This window comes from Pelophylax lessonae, assembly GCF_965119305.1.
Source record: "Pelophylax lessonae genome assembly, chromosome: 3".
Lineage (NCBI taxonomy): Eukaryota > Metazoa > Chordata > Amphibia > Anura > Ranidae > Pelophylax > Pelophylax lessonae.
In genome coordinates, this window is record NC_138770.1 from 260,941,424 (window position 1) to 260,965,074 (window position 23,651).

Genomic DNA, 23,651 nt, shown 5'->3' on the forward strand with positions numbered 1-23,651 from the left:
TGCCATCTTGGTCAGATGGTCCACTGATACCAAGATGGTGTTGAATCCTTTGGAAGGTGGTAGTTCCACTATGAAATCTAAGGATACCACTTCCCACGGATCCTGGGGTATCGGTAAACTACAAAGTAATCCTGATGGTTTCGTGTTGTCAATTTTAGACCTTGCACAGATATCACAAGATGAAACAAACTTTTTTACGGTTGTCTTCATGTCTGGCCACCAAAATTGCCTAGTGAGTAGATTGAGAGTTTTAGTCATACCCATATGTCCTGCCATAGGTACATCATGCGACAATTCTAAGATCTTGGTTCGCATAGTAGGGGGTATGTATAATTTATCGTTGTAGTAGAGGAAGCCTTCTGCGTCAGTAGTTAGTTTTGGTGGAGGTGAATCCAACCCTATGCTGTGCAAAATCTCCTCCTTCAGTGAGCGAACGACTCCGATAATACGTTCAAGTGGTATTATAGGAACTGAGGGAACCTCAGTGCAATCTTTCTCGGCTAGTCGTGAGAGTGCATCCGCTTTTTTATTTTTGTCTGCGGGCGTGTAAGTTACTAAAAAATTAAATCTCAGAAAGAATAACGACCACCGTACCTGCCGGTGGGAAAGAGTTCTATTAGTCTGAAGGTATTGGAGGTTTTTGTGATCAGTATATATCAGAATTGGCAATTGAGTGCCCTCAAGTAGATGTCTCCAATTCTCTAATGCCAGTTTTATGGCTAATAACTCCTTCTCACCTACTGGGTAGTTCACCTCGGGGCTACTTAATGACTTTGAAAAGAAAGCAACTGGGTGAAGAGGTGAGGTGTTTGTTGGTCGTTGTGAGAGAACTGCTCCTACTGCCATATTAGACGCATCTACCTCCAAGATGTATTGAAGGGATGGGTCTGGATGGCATAGTATGGGGGCAGTAGTAAAGCTTGATTTCAGCAGAGAGAATGCTCCATTTGCTTCTTTTGACCAATTAAATGGTCTCTTCGTGCTTGTAAGTTGTGTGAGAGGTTTCACAATCGCAGAGAAGTTTTTAATGAATTTCCTATAGTAATTAGAGAATCCTAGGAACCTTTGTAATGCTTTGCGAGTGGTTGGCACAGGCCAATCCAGAATGCAGGATATTTTGCTCATGTCCATTTTGATTCCACTTTTAGATATAATATATCCTAGGAATAGTACCTCCTCTTTATGAAACAGACATTTCTTTGATTTAACATATAAGTTATGTGCAAGTAGTCTTGACAACACAAGTCTCACATGTTTTATGTGCTCAGGTAAGGAATGAGAATAGATAAGTATATCGTCCACATATACTACCACACAAACATCAAGCAAGTCTCGGAATATCTCGTTTATAAAACGTTGGAAGGCTGCGGGGGCATTACATAGCCCAAATGGCATTACAAGGTACTCAAACAGTCCGTATCTGGTTCTGAATGCCGTCTTCCATTCATCCCCTTTACGGATTCGAATTAAATTGTATGCCCCTTTTAGGTCCAATTTTGAAAAGAAAGATGCCCCACGCACCTGTTCGATAAGTTCAGGAATAAGAGGTAAAGGATAACGATCCTTTATTGTGATGGCATTTAATTGTCTGAAATCAATGATAGGCCTAAGGCTAGAGTCCTTATTGCGGACAAAGAAAAGCCCAGCAGCAGTGGAGGAAGTAGAAGGTCGGATGAATCCTTTTGCCAAGTTTTCATCCAGATACTCCTTAAGGTGAGAGAGTTCATCCTGTGAGAGAGGATATACATGTCCGTAAGGCAACTTGCTATTAGGGAGCAGATCGATACAACAATCATAGTCCCTATGAGGAGGTAGCATTTGAGCGTTTTTCTCAAGGAAAACCTCAGATAAATCTTGATAACACTTAGGAATAATGTCATCTAGCAGTACAGACAGGATCCTACCATGTGTGGGGAGGTTACACGTCGTCTCGCAATAGTGAGAAGAGAAGGCTAACGTTCTTGTTTTCCAATCGATGATTGGTTGATGTATGTGTAACCAGGGAAGTCCCAAAATGATTGGAAAATGTGGCGAAGTTAATACATCAAAGGTGGTGGTCTCCACATGAGACTCGTCAGCAGTTACAAGAAGTGCCTGTGTCTGACTGGTGATAGGACCAGAGGATAAAGGGGTACCGTTAATAAAACTAACGGAGACAGGTTTGGGTTTTGAAACAATAGGTATTTTATTAAGGGAGACAAAACAAATGTCAATGTAGTTTCCACAAGATCCTGTGTCAATCATAGCCTTGGTGGTGATCCTAGTTTGGTCCCACTGCAATGTTAATTGAACAAAAAGATAAGGATTAGGAAAGGAAGTTGTGAGTCCCCCTAGCAAGACATTTGAACACTCACCCTCTTTTCTGCGGACAAGAGGACAGTCGTTTACCAGATGATTCGGGGATGCGCAGTACATGCAAAGATGTTCGGTTTTCCTCCTGGCACGTTCAGAAAGGGTCAGAGGTGGACGTATCATTCCTACTTCCATAGGAGTAGGGTCAGCAGGCAACATCCGAGAAGGACTGGAAAATGGTGAGCCCATCTTCTCAGCCTTTCTTTCTCGTAGTCGTCTGTCAATATTGATACTGGTCTGGATCAGTCCCTCCAGAGTGCCAGGTAAATCCGCTCGGGCGAGCTCGTCTTTAACGGCCTCAGATAGGCCGAGTCTAAACTGCGTTCGCAAAGATGTGTCGTTCCACCCTGAATCAGGGGACCATCTTTTAAAATTCGCCACGAAATCTTCAACAGGTCTCCTTCCTTGTTTTAGGGCCCGTAATTGGGTGTCAGCGGTACTCTGCTTGTTGGGGTCTTCATATAAACTAGCAAGTTGTGCTAGAAATAAGGGATAAGAATTAAGGAGTGGATCATCCTTTTCAAAGAGAGCATCTGCCCAGGCCCGGGGTTCACCCGTTAAATAGGAGATGATGGTACAAACCTTAATTTGGTCAGTGGTGTAGGTTAGAGGTTTTAACAAAAAAAACAATTGACATGCGTTTTTAAATTCACGGAATTTGCTCCGATCACCAGAAAACACTATAGGAGGGTTTATCTTAGGCTCACGGGGCTGAGCAGCAGGAGGCTGTGTGAGACGGCCAAGCTGCTGTCTCAAGGTTTGATTGTCATTTTTTACCTCTGTAAGCGCATGGATCAATGCATCTACTTGTTGTTTTAATTGTAGTACATGAGTGGATAATTCTGCTGAATCCATATTTTTTTTAAAGGCTTGTTCAATCTGCAACGTTCATGCGTTTTTGTTTGTGGATGGATTTACAGCTGCAGAATTATTACACTCAGTAGCCTTGTAGAGAATCTGTTGAACAACATATCCAACTCTCAGGACTTCATCATCGTGTACAGCCTGTTATATACTATATATATATTAATAGATGTTTAATGGAGGGATAGAGTATATGAGGATATATAGATGAGAGACAGGCTATTGTATGGTGAGCACTAGAAGTAGTATAAGAGAGTTGCAGGTGATGGTAAGCAGATAGGTTCTGATGTCAAGTATAGTGCAGATGGTAAGAGGACACAGATGGAGTATACTTTAGACAGAGTAACCTAGTGCAAGGATAGTTCAAGGTAGTCCCAAGAGCTAACAGTCTTATGCAGATGATAGTGAGTAGATAGATACAGATAGTCTTGGTAATTGCAGTAGATGACAGTAGGAGATTGGTTAGTAAGAATCCCCTGCGGGGTACTTATCACTTAGATAGGTTAGGTATAACAGTGTCCATTGGAGAGGGGTGATCCCGTAGCGAGATACGGATCACCAGCGAGGTTTCCGGCTTTAGTTCAGCAAGGAAGGTATGTCAGCAGCTCCGACTTCTCAGGCGTAGGTGCGATGAACATGTGGGTTTGAACGAGCGATGAGTGAGAGCAAACCGGCGATTGAAATAGCCGCTCATAGCGGCGCTTGGCAGTGATGTCATCCGGTCTTAAATGTGTATGCGTCCTTTGTTATACAAGATGGGACGCAAAGAGAGGAGAAATATAGGAACAAGGGTACCATAGGTACCGGAACATTACACAGACACCTGATGGACCCTTACTTCCTTATGGGTTCTACTCCAAGACGCTGTCTCCAGCTGAATGCACTTACAAAATTGGAGACAGACATCTCATGGGAATTATCCTGGCTCTCAAAGAGTGCAGACACTTGCTCAAAGGTTCTGTGGTTCCAGTTCTCATTCTCACTGATCATAAGAATCTGACGTATCTCTCGGAGGCTAAGAGGCTCACACCCCATCAGGCCAGATGAGCCTTATTCTTGTCTTGTATTAACTATGTGATCTCCTATTTGCCCGGCTCCAAGAATGTTAAGGCTGATGCCTTGTCTCGCCAGCATTCTGAGTTGTCCAGGGAGGACTCCGTGCCAACACCGGTCATACCTTCAGATTAGTTCCTGGCTGCCAATTGCACCAACTTAACCTCTCCTCTTGCCCAACCTGATGCTCCCACAGAGAGACCTGCTGGCAAATGTTTTGCGCATCAGACTGTTGCGCACGTACCACAATTCCAAGACTGCCGGTCATCCTGGTAAAAAACTGATGTCCTGGGCTATTTCCCATCAGTTCTGGTAGCCATCTCCCGATGTTTCTGCTTATGTTGCTGCTTGTTCAGTTTGTGCCCAGAACAAATCTCCTTGGCACCTTCCCTTGGGCCTACAGCATCACATTCCAAATGGGGACCGTACCTGGTCTCACCTGGCCATGGATTTTATTGTGTCTCAAGGTTACACGGTTATTCTCATGGTTGTCGACCGGTTTTCCAAAATGTGCCACTGTGTTCTGTTTAAGAGGCTGCTACCGCTCAGGAGCTTGCCTCGGTGTTTGCCAGGGAGGTCTTCCGTTTACACGGGTTGCCTAAGGAGATTGTCTCGGACCGTAGGAGCCAGTTTGTCTCTAGGTTCTGGTGCACCTTTTGTTCCCAGTTGGGTATTTAACTCTCCTTCTCCTCGGCCTACCACCCGCAGTCCAATGGTGCCGCTGAGCGTTCCAACCAAGCTCTGGAGAAATTTCTCCACTGCTTTATCTCTGACCATCAGGACAATTGGGTTAATCTGCTACCCTGGGCAGAGTTTGCCAAGAACTCTGCCATTAACTCGTCTTCCGGAATGTTTCTGTTCATGGCCAATTACGGGTTCCAACCCACTGTGTTGCCCAAGTCGTTCTCGCCACAGGACATCCGGGCTGTGGAGGATCATCTTCATGCCCTCTGTTCGTCTTAGGTGCAGATTCAAGAATCTTTAAGGGTCTCTGCACAGCATCAGAAGCTCAGGGCAGACTGGAGACTTTTATCTGCTGCTTCGTACCAGGTCCGGGAGAGGGTGTGGTTTTTGACCCATAATCTCAACCTCGGGGTGCCTATTGCAAAACTGGCACCCCGTTATGCTGGGCCTTTTCACATCCTTCATAAGGTGAACCCGGTGGCCTATGCTCTTGGTCTTCCCACTGTCACGCGTATCTCCAATGTCTTTCACGTGCCACTTCTGAAGCCACTGGTTTGCAATCGCTATACATTGCCCTCGTCCCATTCCTGTGGGCAATCGTGAGGAGTATGAGGTTAGCGGCATCTTGTATTCTTGTCTGTTCTGAGGCCAGGTTCAATACCTGGTGCACTGGAAGGGTTATGGTCCTGAGGAGTGCTCCTGAGTTCCCTCCACGCTTTCCATGCTCGCTTTCCTCAGAAACCAGTTTTTGCTCTGCGGGGGGGGGGGGGGGGGGTGGTGTACTGTCAAGGTCTTAGCTTGCCCTCCAGTTGGCAGCCATCTTGGACATGTGCCGACGGCCTCTTATAGACTCTGATTGCATCATCACCTGCCTGCTCGTCGTACAGTGATGATGCACACCTGACTAAATCTATCACCTGATAGGTTGCAGTCCTTGCCCTTGCATTTGTTCTCCAAGGTGCATTTTTGCTAGTAGTCTTCTGCTCTCCGTGTTCCTACGTGTATGACCTGGCTTGGCTGACGACTCTCCTGGCTCTCGACCCCGCATCGGCAGACGATCCTGCATTGGCAGACGACCCGGCATCGGTAGACTCCCTGCTTCTGGACTCGACCCCGGCTTGGATGACTAACCGCTTCTGGACTTGACCCTTGCTTGTTCCTGCTCTCACTTCCTCACTCTTGCTGTGCATTTATTGTTGTTTGCTCCAATAAACTGCTTTATTTTACCTGCATCCCCATGTGGTCTGGTTTCCTGGCACCCTCACAGAGAGAGAATGTCATCATTGCTCAATCCTTACTCCAACTGAACTGAAGACTCCAAACATTAAGAGTCATATGAGGAGGACAAAAAAGGAACGTGGCCTCTGACCTCAAAATTCCCCCCAAAAAAAATGTAAAAATCTAAATTTTTCATTCTTTTAGGCCATTTTGTATTCTGCTACATATTTTTGGTAAAAAGAAAATTGCAATAAACATATTTTGATTGGTTTGCGCAAAAGTTATCATGTCTACAAACTAGGGGAAAGATTTTTGTCATTTTTATTTATCTAATTAGTTTACTAGTAATGGTGGCGAACTGTGATTGTTAGCGGGACTGCAACATTGCGGCGGACGGATCAGACCCCTAACTGACATTTTTGACACTTTTGAGAGGACCAGCGACATTACTACAGCAATCAGTGCCAAAAATATGCACTGTTACTGTAAATAAGACACTGGCAGGGAAGGGGTGATCAAAAGGTTAAGTGTGAGCCTAGGGGAATGTTTTCTTACTGTGTGGGGGATGGGCTTGTGAAATGACCACAGAGACCTGTGATCTTTCATAGAAGGATCACAGGTGCTTTGTGATCATTTCAGAGAGAACAATGGTCAGCTGTGTTTACAACAGCTGACCGTTGTTCTCTCTCAGCAGGGAGCTATCGCAGGTGCGCAGTGGCAATCGCAGCAGCTGGCCCCGTGGATCAGCATCCCCGCTGCCTAGTGAGGAGGGGGAAGGTGCTGCCGGTGGCGCGCGCTTGCCCCCAGCAATGCTCCCACGAACCGACGTACCCATACGTCAATTTGCGCAGCCAAGCCAGCCTGCCGCAGTTTATATGCGACGGATGGTTGGCAAGCTGTTAAAGCCAAATTCCAGGAATTTAGCAGCTTTGTAAAAAGTGAAGGCAAATCTTGTGGACTTATCTCTTCAATTTAGATCTGCTCTGCTCTCAGCTCCTTTAACTTTAGAGTCTGGCCCCTTCCCTCCTTCTGTCCAAGCATCGCATAAGCCTTTGTTTTATTTAATTTTTTTTCAAGCCAAGAACATTTTCAGCAAATACAGAATATACCTGTTGGTCTTGCCAGAGATGAAGTGTTCTTATCACTTCCTGTTACCTAGCTATGTTCTGTAAACTACCAATTGCTCCGCTGCCGCCCATGTAATTGAGATGAAGAGATACAGACATGCTTGGAGTCCATATCAGGAGAGTGGCCTAGGGTTATAACCACTGCTCCCTCCATGGATACAGTGGGAGACAGCCATGGTTCCCTCTATAGATACAGTGGAGGAATGACCAGGGAAAGGAGGTGTGCTAATTAAGCAAAAGAAGCGTGAAAAAAAAAAAAGAAAACAAATGCAGCCACCACAGCAAGGACTAGTAAGCTGCAATATATTACATTTTTGGTTTGGGTTTAAATACCCTTTAATGCTGAACTGTAGCCATCTAGAAAATGCCATGTAAGGTAACATAACTTGTATTTTTTTTTTAAATTAATAACTGTGTTAATTCTTTACCTTTTGCTGCCTTTGTTTCTGTCCAATAATTAGCTCCTGCCAAGTCTGCCCACTCACCCACTCCTACTACATGGTATATAAATATAATTTTATTGTTAATAGGCATACAGGGGCTTCTTAAAACTGTGGATACAGACATTCTTCAGTTGCCCTACATACCCGGTCAATTGAGAAAACTGCAAGTGATTTCAAATGCAAAATCCTTGGATTTACAGATAAATAAATACATTGCACAATATAACTTTATTGGGGTAACTACAGCTTACCTTTAAAGATTTTTCTACAGTAAATACAAAAATTTATAGAATATGTTTTATTGTCAGATGGTCATGAGTTGTCTACTCTTCGAAATATATAATTGAAAATGTGTTAAATTTACATATATGTTTATAAAGTTTGTTGTATTATCTGCTTACTTTTCATTGGACCGTGTTCAAATCTGTAGGTAGTATTTTACATCATATTTCAAGTTTCCTTGCAAGTTTAATGAACGGTCTTCTATGGGAACAACTCAAAAGCTGCCTTTAAGCACTGTGACTGCTAATATTTTATTTATGGCGGTCGGTACTACAGTAAAAATGTCATAAATTTAATATAGATCAAGCATTATAAAAATGTCATCGGCATTGCACTTACCAACAATATGCTGGACTGATTCACCAATGAAGTTTGAATGTAACTTTTCTTTTAACGCATTTTCTCTGTATTTTTTACCCAAGATTGTGTTTTCCCATGGACTGTTTCTACATAAACAAAAAGACTGTGTTAAATGTAATGTGTTCATAGTTCTGACTGCAATAAACAGCTAGACTGTGTGGTATAAGTAATATTACAATCAAATTTAAAGAAAAAAGCAACAAGGTACAGGTAATAATAAAGGTCTTGGCAATATGCACCTTCATGATTGTCTATATGACCATATCTTTTTTTGGTGCTTTCTGAGACCAGCTGGGGAGATTTCCCCTCACTTCCTGTCCAACAGACACAATAGGAGTGATATGAAACCTTTCCACAGTAGAGAAAAATGAGCTAGCTTTAAAATGGTTCTACAACTTTTTTTTCCTAATTTGTAATGTTCTTTTTAGGCTGCTATTTAGGGACCTTTCTATCCCCTGCGGCTGCCCTCATATATGGGATCACCTTAACCACTTTACTACCAGTCACGTAACCTCTACGTCATCAGACTTTGCGGGGTTATACCGGGATGATGCCTCTAGCTAGAGGCATCATCCCGGTACCGTTGTTTGAAGCCGACGGTCGGCTTTCCGTCGGTAACGATCGATGCGGCTCGGGAGCCGCTCGATCGTTACCCGGGGGGGCGGGAGGGGACGTCCCCCCCCTCCCGCCGCCTTCCGCGGCTTTGCTCGGGGCTACCGTCCCACCGGGAGCCCCGAGCACCCAGCCGGCACGTCCGCCGGCTGGATGGAGTCCCGATGAATGCCGGAAACGGCATCGATCGGGTCTCCGATGACGTAACCCGGAGGCGGCGTCCATGACGTCACGTCCGGGTTACTGTGCTGCAAAAGGCGGCAGATTTGAAAAACGGCTGTATGCAAAAATGCCGTTTTCGGCGTTTTGCATACAGGGAAGTGTAGTGGAGGGGTCTAGGGTCTTTTAGACCCTCGATCCCTCCATAAAGAGTACCTGTCACGACATATTGCTGTCACCAGGGATGTTTACATTGCTTGTGACAGCAATAAAAGTGATCAGATTTTTTTTTTTTTAAAAACCTGTAATAAAGTTTAAAAAAAAAGAAAAAATAAATAGGAAAAAAAAAAAAAAAAAATGTAGCCGTCCCCGTCACCGTTAGCTCGCGCACAAAAAAAAACGTATACGCAAGTCGAGCCGCAAATGAAATCGCTGTTCAAACCACACATGTGAGGTATCGCCGCGATCGCCAGAGCATGAGCAATAATTAAAAAAAAAGAGCTACACTCTAACTCTAAACTGGTAACCGTTAAATAAATTTAAAGCGTCGCAGATTGAGATCTCTATTGACCGTAGTTTGTCGCCATCCCACGGGGGGGCGCAATTTTAAACCGTAACATGTTTGGTATCTATTTACTCGGCGTGACATCATCTTTCACAATATACAAAAAAAATGGGCTAACTTTACTGTTTAGTATTTTTTAAATGCAGTGAAATGTGATTTTTCAAATTTTTTCCAAAAAAATGGCGTTTTAAAGACCGCTGCGCAAATACCGCGTGACAAAAAATTTTGCAATGACCGACATTTTATTCTCCAGAGTCTTTGCTAAAAAAATATATATAATGTTTGGGGGTTCTAAGTAGTTTTCTAGGAAAAAATACTGGTTTTATCTTGTGAACAAAAAGTGTCCGAAATAGGGCTGGGGCTAAAGTGGTTAAAGTGGCATTAAATCCAAAAAACTAAAATGTAATATATTGCAACTTACCAATCTTAAATATGGTGACTGCAATATTTTTTTGTTTTTAGGTATATTTTCCTTGATTTTCACCTGGTGATCAGGCCAGTAATACACTTAGACTGGGTACACACGAGTCGTACATCAGTCGGTTCAGCAGAAACTGGGCGACATTTGGACAGTACGTTCAGCTGTCTTTCCAATAGAAGCCAGTCTAATGAGTGGCTTTTGGCGAAGGGACATGCTGGGAAACCAGCATCCAATCAGCGCTCATGCTGGTGGGTTCTGGCGGAGGGGTCATTCCGCCTTTCAGAACACAAAGGTACAGAGGGGGAGATTGCAGTGCTAACATCAATTGACATGTGTGCAACCAGCCTGTCAGGTTCTTCCTAAACCATTAATGCCACTGGCTATAGCCGGGCGGCAACACTGATCATTGTATTCTGACAGCGTGGAAGGCTCCTCCCTTCCCTGTCAGAATACAACACTACAGCATAAGGGATTGGCTCATTTAAACGAATCATGTATGGCCAGCCTGAAGCAGGGATGGCCAAGATTCGAACCATGTATGGGCAGGCTAAATCAACTTGGGTACACCTAGCCTGTCGGATTTTACATGCAATTGCTGCTAGTGGCTATTATAGCTCCCACTCATTTTGCTTTAAAGACAAACTCTAGCTAACACTTTTTGAGCAGTTACGGCAGCAGTTTTTTTTATTCTTCTGGGATAAAAGATTTTCATCAATAAATAAAAGCTGACCATTGTAAGCACCCATCAGTGCTAAATGCTTTGTCTCAACCCTCTTACTGCAACTTGTGCTGGACAGCTTAGTGTGTTAAAGTTGAAAGATAACAGACTTAGCGGCTGGATCACCAGGTAAAAAATAAATGGAAAAGAAGCTTAAAAAACAAATGTAGTCACCACATCTAAGAATTAGTGAGCTGCAATATGTTATATTTTTGTTTTTGAGTTTAATACCGTTTTGGGTCTGATGCATGACTGGATAGATGTTTTTGACATGAAGGTTTGCTTTAATGTAACTATACATTTATGTTATCTTGAATGTATTCTGCCAGGTTTTTTAATTATGATTTTGATTTAATATTGTAGATCCACCTCTTTTAAATCTTCTGACTGAGTGCAGACTCTTCCCATCAACCTGACTAATCTAACTAACCCTCTATTGGGTTACCTTGGGCTAACAGGAACCCTTTCTCTTCCATTAGATCTGTCACATTGTATATATCACACCTTCAAAAGAGCAGCAACCCTATTTACACTACAATTTGTTAATTAATTTATAAGTTTATTTGTCATCAAATATTTTTTGATTATGTATCCTAAGCGCGGATATATATATATATATATATATATATATATATATATATGGGCCTTATATATACAGTGCCTTGCGAAAGTATTCGGCCCCCTTGAACTTTGCAACCTTTTGCCACATTTCAGGCTTCAAACATAAAGATATAAAACTGTAATTTTTTGTGAAGAATCAACAACAAGTGGAACACAATCATGAAGTGGAACGAAATTTATTGGATATTTCAAACTTTGTTAACAAATAAAAAACGGAAAAATTGGGCGTGCAAAATTATTCAGCCCCCTTAAGTTAATACTTTGTAGCGCCACCTTTTGCTGCGATTACAGCTGTAAGTCGCTTGGGGTATGTCTCTAGCAGTTTTACACATTGAGAGACTGAATTTTTTGCCCATTCCTCCTTGCAAAACAGCTCGAGCTCAGTGAGGTTGGATGGAGGGCGTTTGTGAACAGCAGTTTTCAGTTCTTTCCACAGATTCTCGATTGGATTCAGGTCTGGACTTTGACTTGGCCATTCTAACACCTGGATATGTTTATTTGCGAACCATTCCATTGTAGATTTTGCTTTATGTTTTGGATCATTGTCTTGTTGGAAGACAAATCTCCTTCCCAGTCTCAGGTCTTTTGCAGACTCCATCAGGTTTTCTTCCAGAATGGTCCTGTATTTGGCTCCATCCATCTTCCCACCAATTTTAACCATCTTCCCTGTCCCTGCTGAAGAAAAGCAGGCCCAACCCATGATGCTGCCACCACCATGTTTGACAGTGGGGATGGTGTGTTCAGGGTGATGAGCTGTCTTGCTTTTACGCCAAACATAACGTTTTGCATTGTTGCCAAAAAGTTAGATTTTGGTTTCATCTGAACAGAGCACCTTCTTCCACATGTTTGGTGTGTCTCCCAGGTGGCTTGTGGCAAACTTTAAACGACACTTTTTATGGATATCTTTAAGAAATGACTTTCTTCTTCCCACTCTTCCATAAAGGCCAGATTTGTGCAGTATACGACTGATTGTTGTCCTATGGACAGTCTCCCACCTCAGCTGTAGATCTCTGCAGTTCATCCAGAGTGATCATGGGCCTCTTGGCTGCATCTCTGATCAGTCTTCTCCTTGTATGAGCTGAAAGTTTAGAGGGACGGCCAGGTCTTCGCAGATTTGCAGTGGTCTGATACTCCTTCCATTTCAATATTATCGCTTGCACAGTGCTCCTTGGGATGTTTAAAGCTTGGGAAATCTTTTTGTATCCAAATCCGGCTTTAAACTTCTTCACAACAGTATCTCGGACATGCCTGGTGTGTTCCTTGTTCTTCATTATACTCTCTGCGCATTAAACGGACCTCTGAGACTATCACAGTGCAGGTGCATTTATACGGCAACTTGATTACACACAGGTGTATTCTATTTATCATCATTAGTCATTTAGGTCAACATTGGATCATTCAGAGATCCTCACTGAACTTCTGGATAGAGTTTGCTGCACTGAAAGTAAGGGGGCTGAATAATTTTGCACGCCCAATTTTTCAGTTTTTTATTTGTTAACAAAGTTTGAAATATCCAATAAATTTCGTTCCACTTCATGATTGTGTCCCACTTGTTGTTTATTCTTCACAAAAAAATTTACCGTTTTATATCTTTATGTTTGAAGCCTGAAATGTGGCAAAAGGTCGCAAAGTTCAAGGGGGCCGAATACTTTCGCAAGGCACTGTATATATATATATATATATATATAAATATATATATATATGTATATATATATATATGTGTGTGTGTGTGTATCTATGTATCTTTGCATCACCTACCTCTGTACACTATTGTACAGAGGTTGTTCGATTAGACTTTATAGTGTATAGCCAGCTTTACTCCCAAAAATCTATCCATGCATGGCCTACCTTTTTCTCACGTAAGGACCATAGTGAGCTTTTTTAACAGCTAAATGAGCCAAGGGGGTTGTTTATTCACTCATAGGAGAACATTTATGTTAAAATGAACTTGTTCTTTAAACTTGACCCGATCCAAAATGACATGCACACAAAATAGTTATGCACACAAAACTGCATAAAAAACGTAATTTAGGTTTAAGAAAACTTTAAGTGACAGCTTGGCGAATGGGCCGCAGAGTCTGTAACAGCGGATGGCAACCAAGAATCTTTGTCAGACTTAAAGTGATACTAAACATACACTGTTTAATTTACACTGTCCGTTGTATTGTATGTGGATGATGTAACTGTAATTTTTTAAATGGAAAAAAAAAAAAAAATAATCAAAGTACCTTTTTTTCTAATCAATATACAGCTGTCACATGACCCAGCTCTTTCCCCCGGGAAATATAAGCAGGAGGAGCGTCTAGTCCTCTGCTGCTGGTCACATGTTCAAAAAAAAAAAAAACTGTTTTTGGAATTCAGATCAAAGATAAAAAATGTGTATCAATAAACTGTTTTAAGATGGTATACAAATATATATTTGAAATTAAATCTTTCTTATTTTTTTGCCAATAACATGGTGTGGGCAGATTTCTGCCAGTCATAGGCTCTGTCACACCCCTCCAGCCTGTGTCTTAGAATAGGAGGGAAGTGAAGCCTCTATTAATCTACATGTAATATCCCGTGCCCATTCTGTTTAGGTGGTTAGTGGGCATGGAGGAGGAGGAGGGAGGGAGTGGGCTGTCATTTACCACCGTATATACGTCTACATGTATAACTCTATAGTCACATGGGCTGCTCAGATGTGATTGGGAGGAAATGCTCAGCATAGAAACTCACTGAAAACTGAGCATGTGTAGAGTTACCACCACAGCTACAAAATCCCTAGCTGAAATGAGGACATGGACAGATGGTAGAGATGGAGAACAGCAGGATCAACCAGGTTTTTTGCAGAATACAAAAAATATATCTCATAGTGACTGAGTGAGTATGAACAGCATGTAATACAGCATTTATTTATAGTTTTTTATGATGTGGGTTTGGCACAACATATTATTTCCTTACTGTTTATGTATGAACTTTAAAAAACTCACACAGTAGATTAACAGGTGAATGCTAAGTCAGATGTAATTTGTTATGTCTGCTTTGCTTTGCTAGATGTTCCAGGTACCTCCCTTGTGGAACAATTGATTCAGCAACTGAACACTTTTAAAAGTGCTTCGAAAACTATGGATAACATTGTTTATACGGACATCACATTCATTTATTTGTAGGCGACAGGTGGAAACAATCGATAATGGCTGAAAAAGTTCATGAAATATACAATACTACTCTGTAAGTTAATTGTTCTCACCAATAACCTTAAACAAAAACATAATTTGGTACATACTTGAAGGGCAAGTCCTCTTTATCTTCAATTAGCAAATGTTGTAAATCAGAGACAGGATCCTCTTCTGTTTTATTATTGGGAGAGCCCAAGCCCTCTGCTGTTACCTCTGCACTTTCTAATTTATTATCTGCTACAAGTAGAGGAGGATATTTTTCAATTCTCCAGTGTTCCTCCTAGACAACAAGATACAAGGAGAGATTAAATAAAAAAAAAAAAAAAAACCTTTACCGTGTTTGTATTGATTAGATTTAAACAAGAATCACTAGCAATCCTTCAACTGGAAGGGTCAACAACTAACTGAGTTTTCAGCGTTCTAGCACATCAAGGTTATGGATGATTCCTAAGAGGCTGAGGAGTGTGATGTAATTAAAAATGATTGAAAATTACAGTGGACTACACAGTCAGAATGAGCTGTTAACAGTTTATAAAAATTAATAGTTATAATATAGAAGCAAATTTCAGTTATTTAATTGGAGGGGGGTTATTATTTTAAAATTACTTTTATAGACAAGACTAACATTCAGTTATTTTAAAAGGGTGCAGGTATTCAGTCATGGATTAGTCAACATAATCACGCTGCATTCTCTAACCTCAAGCCCCACTCTTTTAAATCATCCCCAATGAATTAGTAGCAGCTCATAATTTCATTATAATCCCATAATGGCCATGATCCCTACAAAACTGTTCACCACCTCTCAGAAATTCCATGTACAGAATAAACAGGAAATGCTGTACAGCTTTAATTTGATGTCTGATGTCTGTACATAGGCAAAAGAAAAAGGGTCAGATCCCTCCTGTCTTCCAACACAAGGATTTTTCATTTAATTTTCATTAACAACACTATCTGTAGAAAGGTTGTATGCCATCCCCATGTTTGCAAGTAGATTAAATCTGAAACTTTGTATGCCATCTAAAAACACATTTCTTGGTAAACAGCCATTCGGCCAAAAAAGGGCAAGGGAGTGTGGATGTGTGTGTTTGTATGAGTGTGAAAGAAACATTACACATTTCCTAATGAGGTGGACAAACCTGTTCTATGTGCCCTCATCTTTATTATCTAGAACAATCATCCACCATTCTCTGCATTAAGATATACATACTGTATACTCAATTCAAGGATTATATCCAGATATATTTTCCAAAAGCTATCCTACTGGTTTCCTGATCCCCTATCGGAGTTCATGCAAACCTGTAGATGTGACTAGATGTTCCATGTCCTTGTCAATTAACCACTTGCCGACCGCCGCACGACTATCTACGTCGGCGGTCAGCCCCTCACAGGCAAACTGACGTAGGTCTACATCGCTTGCTTGTGAGGGTCTAGGGAGCGAGCGCGCGCCCCCGGAGGCGCGCTCCCCCTCCCGCGTGGTCACGGATCCCCCCGCGCGTTTGACCGGCGGACCCGATGTCCGCCGGCCACTCTGCGATCGGCGGGGGAGAGGGAGAAAGTCAGGCGGCTTGTGTAAACAAGCTGCCTGTCATTCTCCCCTCTGTATGAGAGATGATCATACGGTTCTACTATGTAGAACCGTTGATCACTCTGCATACAGCTGAAGCCACAGCCAATCACAGTAGAAAGCACGCCCCTAGGGACACACACAGCCCCTCCCTCTCAAACAAAGTTAACCCCTTCACTACCAGTGTATTTTTACAATAACAGTGCATATATATAGCACTGATTACTGTAGTAATGTCACTGGTAACCCCAAAAGTGTCAAAAATGTCAGTCAAGGGTCCGATCTGTCCGCCGCAATGTCGCAGTACCGCAAAGAAAATCGCAGATCGCCGCCATTACGCGTTTAAAAAAAAAAACAACAAAAATGACAAAAATCTTTCCCTTTGTTAGTAAACGCGATAACTTTTGCGCAAACCAATCAAAATACGCTTTTTGCGATTTTTTTAACCAAACATATGTAGCATAAAACAAATTGGCCAAAAATGTTAAAAAATTTTGATTTTTACATTTTTTTTGGGGGGAATTTCATATAAAAAAAAGTGAAAAATATTGCTATTTTTGCAAAATTGACGCTCTTTTTTTGTTTATAGCGCATGATCAAAAAATCGCACAGGTGATCAAATACCACCAAAAGAAAGCTCTACTTGTGGGAAAAAAAAGGACGCCAAATTTGTTTAGGTACAGCGTCGCACGACCGCGCAATTGTCCGTTAAAGTCACACAGTGCTGAATCGCAAAATACCCCCTGGTCGTTTAGCAGCCAAATCCTCCGGAGCTTAAGTGGTTAAAAAAAAAATCTTATACCTTCCACTATCTTAGCCTACACTTAGACAGATCTTTCTTGTTGTATTTTTTTTTTTTTTTCTATCTTCTGATCGTTTTTTTGACTATCCCTATAAGCGTCTCAATTGGAAGGTACTTCTCTATTCATCTACTCGTGAATATACAACATTTTGGTTTTCCCTTACTTTCTGTCCAAGTGATATGACACTTTTGCCTTTGTATACCGCTTAACTACTCTTAAAAAAGAAGGAATGTTTACCTGTCCAAACACTCCAAGTAGATTTCCATACACATCACTGACACATATACTGCAGTCTGCGGATGAAGAGATGATCAGGAGACATTGACTGTGTGTACAAGTTTCTATGTGTATGACACAGTCACTATGAGGCTGAAATGTTGAAACCAAGGAAGGGAGATCATCACACTTGTGTTCGCTGTATTCAGTGCAGTAGTCCTGTAACATATAGAATTGGATTGCATACAGTGATTAGACTATAAAATAATGACCTATGTTTAAGTCAAAATGGGTATTGAAGTTAAAAAAAAAACATATTTTAGCAGTCAGTAGCAGAACAGAACTTAGAAATAGAAAATACTATACTGGTTGCTAAGGTGCAACCTTAATGCCTATATTGGATGCAATTATGCTAAACTAAAACAAAATTATATTTAGTCCCTGAGATCCATGATTTACACTGTCTACAGATGAATACACAAACTTGCACAAACATACACAATCAATCTTTGTATTTGTAGTACTCCATAATCTGAAACTCTATTTCTAGAATATATGGAATTAATTTCAAATTTGATGTGATACCGATTTGTTTTTAGAAGTTGCATGAAAACTATCAATGTAAAAAAATACTAAAAGGACATGACTACCAAATAATTCAATAAATGGTGTAGATGGGTGAGAAGATGCCTGAGCAGCCATTTTTCTACTGATTCTACTTCAAGGTTTTTATAACAACAATAAAGAAGTCATGTACATGCTCATTTTTAGAATGCCTCTTTCAAGGTCAGCCAGCATTACATAACAGAACATCAGTCAATGTAACCAGTGTTTTATAGTCTTTCAGGCCACAACAACATTACAAAATAGATCACAAAAATGAGTACAACGGATACAAGATTATGAAAACATGCTCTGAAAAAAATGTGCCCCTTCAACCATTGTGCTGTCACTCCACAATTGATCAAAGATGTCAATGTCCATGGGCAGAATCTGAAATGATCTTTGATGTATCGTGGTTTATCTTCTTCTTTTTAACAGTAGAAAAAGCATCACAGCAGAAGATATTAGAGCCAGTCACGTTTACCTGGTTTGTTACATTCCAAGAAAAATAAATAGTAGTACAAAGTACTGATGTGTATTATATGGGCCATTAGCAGCCATACTATTTTTTTCCATTATAGTTTTGGATGGAGCTGGAAAGGATTTGTGCTTCTGTTTAAGAGTTTATTGTTGTCTGTTACGCCCATTGGCTTATGTCTCAACACAATTTTTTAGTTAAAGCCCTAAAACCTTGTGTGTCTGTCTTCTTCTTTATAACAGTTTCCCTTACGGCCCCCAAAATATTGATGTCTCTACAAAGCTGGGACCAACAATCAACCAGCATAGGAACTTTGCCATGGAAGAAATACTAGGAAATTCTGCATGTAGGATATGTGGGGGGGGGGGGGGGGGGGCACATTACTATTGAAAAAAAATACAAGGAAATGCAGCATGTAGGATACTCAGTAGGCACTTTACAATGAAAAACATAATGGAAAATGCTGAATGTAGGATACCTACCTACATTACCTTGCAATGTGCTCACAACATTAACAAACTGATAGGCACACACACACCCAACCACAAACAAAATGCCAAGGAATCAAATTTTATCTTCAACATGGGCCTGCAAAATGCCTATTTGTATCCTTGCAGTGCCTGCAAGATATATGTTAGGTTGCTGTCATATGTTTAACTATATATATATGACGTGTTTACTTTAAACAAAAAGTCAGAACAGTTTTTGTACTTTACCATAATGTTCCAGACTTTTATCCACCCATCAAGATCGCCTGTAATGAGATAATTGTTTGTTTTGTCCATGGCCATAACTATGACACTAGCTCCCTCATGAGCTACAAACTCTGCCATTAACTGGTTTCTAAATATGTTCCAGAATCTAACATAGCCAGATCCTCCACAAGACACCAAGTTCGCACCACCTGAAACAAAAGAGTTAAGAATGAGATATAGCACAGAAAAATTATAGCTGGTTGCATCTCTTAAAATTGTCACCTTTTCATACTGTCCTGGTCCAGCCAATAAAAAGAACATTACTTAACCACTTCTGGACCAGAAGGTATACCCCCTTAAATCAGGCCATTTTTTGCAATTTGGCACTACGTGACTTTAACTGGTAATTGCACAGTCATGCAATGCTCCACCCAAACGAAATTGATGTCCTTTTCCCCCACAAATAGAGCATTCTTTTGGTGATATTTGATCACCTCTGCGGTTTTTATTTTTTGCAATATAAATGGAAAGAAATAAAAGTTTTTAGAAAACAAAATGACATTTCTACTTTTTCTTAAAAAAAAATATCCAATAAACTCAATTTTTTGTCATACATTTAGGCCAAAATGTATTTAGCTACATATCTTTGATAAAAAAAAAAAAATCTCAATAAGCGTATATTTATTGGTTTGCGCAAACATTATACATGGGGGATCAGCCTGTCAGTGCTCAGACCATACGCCGCACACTGCATCAAATTGGTCTGCATGGCTGTTGTCCCAGAAGGAAGCCTCCTATAAAGATGATGCAAAGATGATGCACAAGAAAGCATGCAAACAGCTTGCCGAAGACAAGCAGACTAAGGACATGGATTACTGGAACCATGTCCTGTGGTCTGATGAGACCAAGATTAACTTATTTGGTTCAGATGGTGTCAAGCGTGTGTGGCGGCAACCAGGTGAGGAGTACAAAGTCAAGTGTGTCTTGCCTACAGTCAAGCATGGGGGTGGGAGTGTCATGGTCTGGGGCTACATGAGTGCTGCCGACACTGGGGAACTACAGTTCATTGAGGGAACCATGAATGGCAACATGTACTGTGACATACTGAAGCAGAGAATGATCTCCTCCCTTCAGAGAATTGGCCGCAGGGCAGTATTCCAACATGATAAGGACCCCAAACACACCTCCAATACGACCACTGCCTTGCTAAAGAAGCTGAGGGTAAAGATGATGGACTGGCCATGCATGTCTCCAGACCTAAAACCTATTGAGCATCTGTGAGGCATCCTCAAACGGAAGGTGGAGGAGCGCAAGGTCTCTAACATCCACCAGCTCCGTGATGTCGTCATGGAGGAGTGTAAGAGGACTCCAGTGGCAACCTGTGAAGCTCTGGTGAACTCCATGCCCAAGAAAGTTAATGCAGTGCTGGAAAATAATGGTGGCCACACAAAATTTTGACACTTTTGGCCCATTTTGGACATTTTCACTTAGGGGTGTACTCACTTTTGTTGCCAACGGTTTAGACATTAATGGCTGTGTTTTGAGTTATTTTGAGGTGGACAGAAAATTTACACTATTATACAAGCTGTACACTCACTACTTTACATTGTAGCAAAGTGTAATTTCTTCAGTGTTGTCACATGAAAATATATAATAAAATATTTACAAAAATGTGAGGGGTGTACTCACTTTTGTGAGATACTGTATCACAGTTTAGGAGGCCATGAAATGTGAAAACAGCACAAAAAAAAACCCAAATTACCCCTTTTAAAAAAGTAGACCCCCTAAGCTATTTGCTGAGAGGCATTTTGAGTATTTTGCAGATCTCGCTTTTTGTCACAAAGTTTTACAATTTGAAAAAAGAAAAAAAAAATTCCTTTTCTTTCTTCATTTTCTTAAAAAAAAAAAAAACAATAAAAACATTTTCACGAAACTGGCTAAATATAAAATATTTCATGAACTCAAAATGCCTCTCAGCAAATAGCTTGAGGTGTCTACTTTCCAAAAAGGGGTCATTTGGGGGTGTTTGAACTGTCCTGGCATTTTATGCCCAATATTAGAAGCTCATGCTACACATCACCCATGCTTCTAACCACTTGAAGACCAAGCCTTTTCTGACAATTTTTGTTTACATGAAAAAAATATTTTTTTTTTTTTTACTAGAAAGTTACTTTGAACTCCCAAACATGATATATTTTCTTAAAGCAGATGCCCTACAGAACAAAATTGTGATTGTAAAAGCAGTCTAGTGGTTAATTATCTGCTAGGATTGCTTTTACATGAAAGCTGACAGCTGGCTGTAAAAAAAGTGTGTGGTATGCCCACCATTAGACCTCCCAGCATCCACCCACTTCTAATGATGGGCATACATGCAATGTTCTTCTTTTTTCCTTCAGCCCATGGGATGAAGGAAAAAAAAGAACATAGCAGATTCCTCCATTTGCACTGATCAATGTGGATGAAGAAATTTCTGGCAAGAAAAGTGTTAAAAAATATATGGCAATGCAAACGGGAGATCCGTGTCCACCCCATCCCCTATGCTTCGCCATATATGCTCTTTTTTTTAACTGCAGTGGTGAAATCACCTCCTACAGCACTGCAATCATTGGTTTACGTATATGCTGAGAGCAAACGCTGTTGCTGTCAGAATAAATAAATCAATGGTGCAGCTGATGGGCGTACCTGCAAAGCAAACAATAGTTAACAATAAAACACAGTATCAATAAAACATTCTAATATAATAGTATACAGTGCAGCAAAACAGTGGAATGGTGATATGTGCAAAGAAAATTATGGTTAACAACGAAAAACATAGCAACAATAAAACATTACATTATAATAGCATACAGTACAGTACATATGTGGTATCTGTAAAGAAAACTATGGTTAACAATGAAAAACAGTAACATTAAAACATAACAGTATAACAGTATATTATAAAGTACAGTAAAAGTAGAAAGAGTAGAAATGTAGAGTAAGAACAGATAATTAACTCAACAAACAGACAACTATTTTTGTATTTTTTATTTTTACATTTTTTAATTTTGTATTTTTTATTTTTGTAACTTTTTTTTACACTTTTTTAGTAACTGTAAGAAAACTGTTCCAGGCTAGGGTCTCTCAAAATGCGATAGCTAACATCTTTTGAGTAAAAAAGTATGCCGTAGACTGTGCTGTGCTGTACCCAATACTAATACTCTACTAGTGTGTAGTAGCGACGGAAACAGTCCCCGATGCAGAGACCAGGTTGGCCAGGACAGGAGGAACAAAAAAAACGGGTGTCATGCCTATATCCGCACTTTCTACAGGCACAACATCTTCTTTCGGGTGCTCTTTGGGTAGGGGTACTAGAGAGGATATCCGGAAAATGCCTCTCATGCAGCCGACCCACTGCGTCTGAATTGTGAATTTGGGGCACAGCACCATCTGGATACAGAAGGGCTGTGATGATCTCTTCCTGGAATTTTAGGAAGGATCCACTTCTTCCTGAGGCTTTGTATAGCACATAAGCTTTCAGCACAGCCAATTGGAATAAGTATACAGACATTTTTTTTGTACCAGCGTCTGGCCTTATGGGCAATTAAGTGTGGTGCCATCATCTGGTCATTAAAGTCCACCCTTCCCATGTTAAGGTTGTATTCGTGGACACAGAGGGGCTTCTCAACAACACTAGTCGCAGTTGCAATTAGGACTGTTGTATCTGCTTGAATGGAGGACAGAACGAAAACATTCCCTGTATCCCTCCACTTCACTGCAAGCAATTTATTACACTTCAAGCAGGCTCTCTCCCGCGTCTAAGTCGGGAATCTACAAGCTGTTGGGGAAAGCCCCGGTGATTAGGTCGCATGGTGCCACATGAGGCAATTCCAAAATCAAAAAGGTGACTAAAAAGTTGCCTGTGTAATAATTGTCCACAAATAAATGGTTTGCGAATAAGGGTGACACCAAGTCCCAAATAATCTTGCTACTGCTCCACATGTAGTCTGAGCAGTTAGAAGGCTCCACATTGCTATCTCTTCCCTCGTAAATCCCGAAACTACATGTATAGCCTGTTGCCCTGTCACTGAGCTTATACATCTTGACCCCATATCTGCTTGCTGGGGAGAAACTGTTTGAAAGCAAGGCGGCCAGAAAATTTAATCAGGGAATCATCAATGCAGACAGCTTGTTGGGGAGTATACAAGGCTGCAAACTTCTGGTTGAAGTTATTTACGAGGGGCCGGATTTTGACCCAATAATGATATCATGGGACTAAAAAAAGGTATGTTTTAAAAATGTAAAGGTTTTATTTAAAAATTCATAAGTGTGTTAATGAGAGGGGAACGGGGAAACAAGGGAAGGTAACATATGACCAAATTAAGCTTCAGCTTTAACCACTTGCCAACCAGTCACGTTGACTGTACTGCGGCAAAGTGGTTCGTTATCGTCTGGCGACGTAGACCTACATCGGCAGACATTCCCCTCTCTCGGTGGCGCGCGGGCGCCGCCGGAGGCTCGCTCCCGCTGTATTCAGTTACAGCGGGAATCGGGCCAGGGGAGAAGCGGCGGTGATCACCGCCGCTCCTCCGTGATCATCGGGGAATTGAGTGTGGATCTCCTAAGTGACAGGCAGGGTCAGATTGCAGGGTTCAGCATAGCTGAACCTGCGATCT

At 41.2% G+C, this 23,651-nt stretch overlaps 1 protein-coding gene across 1 annotated transcript in view; it reads right to left on the reverse strand.

The window, feature by feature from the left end:
* Positions 1-23,651, reverse strand: part of WDR49 (WD repeat domain 49) — a 270,818-nt gene that overhangs the window by 39,248 nt on the left and 207,919 nt on the right. The window contains exons 13-16 of the mRNA XM_082251290.1: positions 19,021-19,208; positions 17,245-17,442; positions 14,748-14,920; positions 8,363-8,469 (exon numbers count right to left, since the gene is read on the reverse strand). Coding sequence (XP_082107416.1) covers positions 8,363-8,469; positions 14,748-14,920; positions 17,245-17,442; positions 19,021-19,208 — 666 coding nt within the window. The remainder of the gene's footprint in view (positions 1-8,362; positions 8,470-14,747; positions 14,921-17,244; positions 17,443-19,020; positions 19,209-23,651) is intronic.